This window comes from Numida meleagris, chromosome 18, assembly GCF_002078875.1.
Source record: "Numida meleagris isolate 19003 breed g44 Domestic line chromosome 18, NumMel1.0, whole genome shotgun sequence".
NCBI lineage: Eukaryota > Metazoa > Chordata > Aves > Galliformes > Numididae > Numida > Numida meleagris.
This window is the reverse complement of record NC_034426.1, coordinates 3,291,772-3,297,679: the sequence shown is the minus strand read 5'-3', so window position 1 is coordinate 3,297,679 and position 5,908 is coordinate 3,291,772. Positions and strand designations below refer to the sequence as shown.

The 5,908-nt window shown below is 57.0% G+C and overlaps 1 protein-coding gene across 2 annotated transcripts in view; it reads right to left on the bottom strand.

The window, feature by feature from the left end:
* Positions 1-2,257, bottom strand: part of ATP2A3 (ATPase sarcoplasmic/endoplasmic reticulum Ca2+ transporting 3) — a 36,860-nt gene extending 34,603 nt beyond the window's left edge. Inside the window, exon 1 of one of the 2 annotated variants that reach the window (XM_021416040.1) lies at positions 2,016-2,257. In XM_021416040.1, the coding sequence (XP_021271715.1) occupies positions 2,016-2,133 (118 nt within the window). In that variant the 5' untranslated portion in view covers positions 2,134-2,257. The remainder of the gene's footprint in view (positions 1-2,015) is intronic. The other variant, XM_021416041.1, reaches the window with a different exon arrangement.

Sequence of the window (5,908 nt, the reverse complement as noted above, 5' to 3'; positions counted from 1 at the left end):
TTTTTTTTTTTTTTTTTTTGCTTTTTTTCTTATGGTTGGGAATGGGTCGGAGCCGTCGCCTCCGTGCTGAGCTGGGGGGGGGGGGGCGGGGAGGGAAATGTCCCTGTGCTGCGAGCACCCGGCTCCGCTGCCACGCGTTTGGGTTAGTGATGGGGCAAAGAAAGTTCTGGGTACGTGTAAGAGCAGCAACATTGAGAAGCTGAGCCCCCGGAGCGCGGAAATGCCTGCCCAGAGCCCTGCACAATCTGCAGCGGCTGCCTGGCCGCTAATTGGAGATATTAAATATCAGCTTCCTCCTGCAGTGGGGCTGCAAACAGCACCCTGGGCTCCCAAAGAACGCAAAGCCCCTAAGCTATCCATATATATACACACACATTTCTATATAAACATCCACAGTCACTGCTTCTCACCTGATGCCGGAGCTCTGCAGCTCTTTATTTGAAATGCATCAACTCCATAAATAAAAACAGTCAGAAGGGGATTTCAGCAGCTCCCCAGCCTATGTCACAAGATGGTTTCGAGGAGGATGGTGCCTCAGGTTGTGATTCACGGCACCGCTGGCAGTTTGATTCAGGTTTAGGAGGAAATGAATGAATGAAAATGGAACCGCTGGAGCCGCAGCTCTGCCCTGAGCTGTGAGACTGGGGTTTTCTTCCCCCTTCTGAGCTCTGGCCGAGCTCAAGTGAGGCACCAACTGCCTCGTGCTTCCGCTGACGAAATTTGATTTAAATTCAAATTAAAACATCACCTAACATGAGCCACCTTCATGGTCACTGCGCTGTCCCACACCACAACCCCAGTGGGTTCTCCCAAACTGGGCACCCAAGCGCTGGCTCCTGTAACCACAGCACAACCTGTGGGCTCCCACTATGCTGGAAGAAGGGCTGTTGGCCTAGGAATGAGGTTTAAAAGCAAAACCAGCAAGCCACAAAGGGTTTCTTTTTGCCCAGAGAGGTGGTGGTGCCCCATTCCTGCAGATCCCCAGGGTCAGGGAGGAGAGGCTCTGAGCACTGATGGAGCTGTGGGTGTCCCTGTGCATTGCAGGCAGTGGGACCAGGTGGCCTTTGGGGGCCCTTTCCAACTCAAATGATTCTATGGTTTCGCAAAACGTTAATGATAATTGGATGATATCTAAGTTGCAGCCACGGGACGTCCCCAAGGCAGCAGCAGTTTGCAAGAAACGTGGGGTCTGAAGCAAAGGCTGCACCGCAGGAGGCGAGCAGGCAGCCATTGCTTGGAGAGATGTGTGTGTGCGGGGGTGAGGGGGGGGGGAAAGAAAAAAAAAAAAAACAAATTGCCACTGCTAGCCCTTTGCTTTGCACCTACGTCACGCGGCACTGGGCCTGACTCAGCAGGGATGATTCACCTGGGCAAACAGGGGAGAAGCCACCGCGCTGCCGCTGCGCGACCCCGCTGCGGGGCACCGCATGCACGCCGAGCCGGAGGGGTCACTGCGGGCGGGGGGTTCCCTTTGGGGCAGCATCCCCAGCGCTGGGGCACCCGTCCAGGAGCGATGCTCCGCATCAAAGCAAAGGAATCCCAAAGCAGAGGGCTCCCAACTCACGGGGTGGGGCTGCAGCTGCCTGCTCCTAGCAGCCGGGGCGGGGAGCAGGTGGGATGCGCGCTGCTGCTGCAGGGGCGTGGGGTCAGCGCTGGGAGCGCCCGGCGGCTGCGCGGGGCTCACCGGGAGGAAGCGCAGCCCTGGTCCCGTCTGACAAACGGAGCTTTCCCCTGTCCTCAGCCACGAGGGTCAAGCAGCAAGGAGACCCAACAACTCACTCCGACCCGGGACAGCGCGCAGCCCGCTCGGCTCCGAGGCACCACCCGTGTCCCCGAAGCCGCACAGCCCCGCACGGTCCCCACCGCCGCTCCTCCAGAAGCCGCGCACATCCCCGCTCCGTCCCCTCCGGACGCGAAGTATTTCGCCCACCCCGCACAGCGCAACCACCGAACGAATCCCCCTCCCGCTAACTCCCCTCCCTACCCAACAGGTGCCCCCGTTCCCGCTCGCTCACCATTGGGGCCGTACTTCTCCCGGTTGCGGCGGACCTGCTCGGGGCTGAGCCCGCAGCTCTCGGCCACGCCGAAGCGGCTCAGCACGTCCCGCACCGGCACGCTGTGCGCTGCCTCCATGCCCCGCCGGCGCCGCCCGGAGCGAGCCCGGGGCCGGCGGGGGACGGGGGGACGGGGACGCGCAGAGAGCGCACTCGGGGACCGCCGCTCCCTCCGGTACCTCCGGGGAAGGGGAGCCCCGCTCCGGTCCGCCCCCCGCTCCGCCCCGCTGCCGCTTCCCCCGCCTCCCCCGGAGCCGCCCCGCGGTCCGCCGCTTCCGCGGGTTTCATCGCAAAGTTTTAGGAAACAGCTGGGGGGAGGCTGTCCGGGCAACCAGCCGCTTCCTCACTGTTCTTTCTGATGCTGGAAGACATAGAAAGGCTTCATCAGCACCAAAACGCTGCGTGGGACCCCCCCATCGCCCGCCCCGGCGCTGCTGCTGGTGACCCCCAGCAGCCGTGCCCTGAGATGGGGACATCCCGGTGACAGAGGGAAGCCCACAGCGCGTGGAACGCTGCCACTGCGCCCATCACTGCTCCGCATCCGGAGAGATACGCTGCACAAAATGTCACCGCCGGGCAGAGGCAGGAAGTGACCCATGCACGAGGCACAGCACCGCTGTCACCCTGCGGCCGGGTCACCCCGTGTCTGGGCTCTCGGGCCCACATGGTGCTCCTCTGTCCATAGCACAGCCCCTCCGTGGGAGCCACGCGATGAGCAGCGGTTCTGCCCCAGCGCTGGTCCCCGTTGGTGCCCAGTGGATGTGGGTCCCCACTGCGCAACCCGGGGCCTTCACGTTGCTGCTCTGCAGCTTGAGTGGTGACTCCTTGCACACTGCAGCACCATGATGTGTTCATAGAATCAGCAGGTTGTTGAGTTGGAAGGGATCCCCGAAGGCCATCGGGTCCCACTCCCTGCAGTGCACAGGGACACCCACAGCTCCAGCAGCGCTCAGAGCCCCCCAGCCTGACCCTGGGGGTCTGCGGGCATGGGGCATCCACACCCATCTACCAAAGCAGGGCTGCCCCAAAGCCCATTGGCACCGCCCAAGAGCCATCCCACACCAATGGGATGTTCTATGCAATGCCTCAAGCAGAGCTTGAGAGTGTAGCTTGGGAGTGTAGCTGGGTCCCTGGGCAAGAGGAAGCAGCTCTGCGGGGAGGAGCTCAGCCTCATTTATTTATCCATGCACTTATTTATAGAATGCCTTTCGCACATCCCACCGGAGCGGAGGGCCCGGAGGAAGTGCAGTTTTGTGCTCTCCAATGCACTAAATTCGGTTTTCCGGCTGTGAGCTGGGCCCCCCCTGCCCCTCCTGCAGGAAGCGGCTCTGCGCCCTGTGGCTTCCAGCTGCTGTCTGCCTCCCGAGAGCTTCTGGGGGAGAAAGCTGTATTTCTACCTGTGGCTTGTGGTGCCTTCTGATTCCTCCCTGTGCCTGAGGGAGAATAAATTCCACCTGTTATTGTGGAACTATTGTATGGTGTAGCACTGGGTATCGTTGGGAATGGTTGGGATGGAAAGGATCTTACAGCCCATCCAGTTCCAACCCTTGGGCTGGTTGTCCCCCACCAGACCAGGCTGCCCAAAGCCCCACCCAACCTTTCATTGGGCACCTGCAGGCATGGAGAAATCTCATTTCTCTGGGCAATGTCTGAGCACCTCTCCTCCAAGCCCTCATCCTGGGGGCAGGCACTGGAAGGGAGCACGAAGCTGATGCCCGGGCTCTGAAAGTTAAAGTTTGACAAAGCTGGGAGCAATCAGCAAGTTCTGCGGGAACCAGCTGTCAGCACAGGTAGAACTAGCAGCCCCGCCTGTAATTAAGCAGTTCATGGCATCTATTAGCAGTCAATTAGTCCAATAATGACCAGTGATGGCAAATAGTCTGCAGAGAACACAGCCCTAGAATAGCCAAGGAAGGGCCATGGGTCAGCGAGACCATGGGGGGAGGGAAATCAGGCTCCATGGCCCCACTTTGGAGATTCCCTGCTGCAACAGCATCAGCCCCAGAAGAAAACAAAAGGCAAATCTCCTTATGTCTGTTGTTTTCCTCCATGGTCTGTAGGGCTGCAATGTGGGGCTGGGTCAAACCTGAGCCCTGCGCTGCTCCCAAGCCCACCCTCACTGAGGAAGATCCACGTTTATCTCTATTCTGCTCCCAGAAAATGGGAAAAGAACAAGGTTTGCTGGCTCCTATCTGCAAGCAGCGCCAGGAGTGGCTTTTTTTTTTTTTTTCTGCCAGAGCTTTGATATTTGCTTTTCCTATGGATAAGAAAAAAAAAAGAAGAAGAAAAAAAAAACACAAACCACCTTGAAATAACACTTTGAGGCTCTTCTAAATGCTACGTGCCAGCCGACCTTTCGGAGCCGTGCTCCAGGTGTTATTTTTAATCCCAAAGCCAAGACTGCCGGCAGCCGCAGGGAGGGCTCTGCTCCCACAGGGAGCTCCAAAAACCACCGAAATGCCCTCAAAAGCGGTGTCAGCCTTCACTTTGTGGCTGTGGTTGCTGTGTTTCCATCCCTGCTGGAAACACACCCCCAGGGCCACTGAGATGTGTGGTTTGGGTGCTGGGTATCGTTGGGATGTGGCTTCTTGGAGCTCAGCTGGGTGTGTTGGAGGAAGGCTGGGTATTACTGGGAGGGTTGGGTATCATTGGGATTTGGCTTTCTGGAGCTCGGTTGGATGTGTTGGAGGAGGGTTTGGTGTCGTTGGGGTTTGTCTTCCTAGAGCCCAGCTGGATGTGGTGGAGGAAGAATGGGTATTGTTGGGATTTGGCTTTCTGGAGCTCAATTGGGTGTGCTGGAGGAGGGTTGGGTTTCACTGGGATTTGGCTTCTTGGTGCTTATTTGGATGTGCCCCCAACAAGACTGATGAACAGCAGCTGCTGCCAGATGTGTACACATCTGGAGGACGAGGACAGATGCTCCTTGCAGAGCATGCTTCCTGTTGGAGTGCTGCTCTGGGCTCCACTCTTCCCAGCCCTACAGGAGCAGGATTCCCCCCTGTAGGACAGATGCTTTGCTTGGAACGGTGCTGAATTTTTTTTTCTGTGTGTTGCCCTGAGCATTTTGGGATGGCCCAAGCCCATTTCCCAGTGGGAGCGCCGAGGGCTGCCCTGAGCCTCACTACTGAATTTCCTGGCATTTGCCCCAAACACTTCACTCAGTGACTGCCTGTGGCTCCAGGCCTATGTTGGGCAATCCTTATTTATTTACGCACTGTATTCCGACCTCTTTCAAAGGGAGGAAAACCCATTAATATCCACCGAGGGGGAACACCGTGACACTCGCTCTGACGCTCCGATGGCTCTTTTCCCTGATGTAAAATACCTCCTGGAAAAAAAAAAAAAAAGCCTTTGTGGTGTGTGATTCCCAGTGCTGGCGTGTAGGAAACAGCAAAAGCAAACAGGAGAGGAGGCTGCGGGGCTGAGCAAGGAGAGCACTGCAGCCCCGTGCAGACCTGGTTGGGGTGGGAGGGCTCCGTGTGGACTTGGTGGGGGTATGTTCAGCCATGGGCTGGTGGAGGGGAACTCATATCGGGCACAGAGATGTGGGGGGGTTGGAGCTCACATCAGGCAAAGTGATGGCGGCTTCCTTCCTCTTTCTGTTTTGTGCTTGCCGAGTAAAGGGAAAGGAGAGGAACCTCTGTGAAGCTGCAAGCCGAGCGAGGAGAGGTCATGGGAAAATAAAAAAAGGGGAAAGGTAAAAGGGAGAAATGAAAAGAAAGGGCAGGGAAAAAAGGGGTGAAAAAAGAAAGGGTCTCCAAAAAGGAAAAAAAAAAGAATTCAAAAGGCAAAAAAAAAAAAAAAAAAAAGAAAAAAAAAAAAAAAAAAAAAAAAAAAAAAAAAAAAAAAAAAAA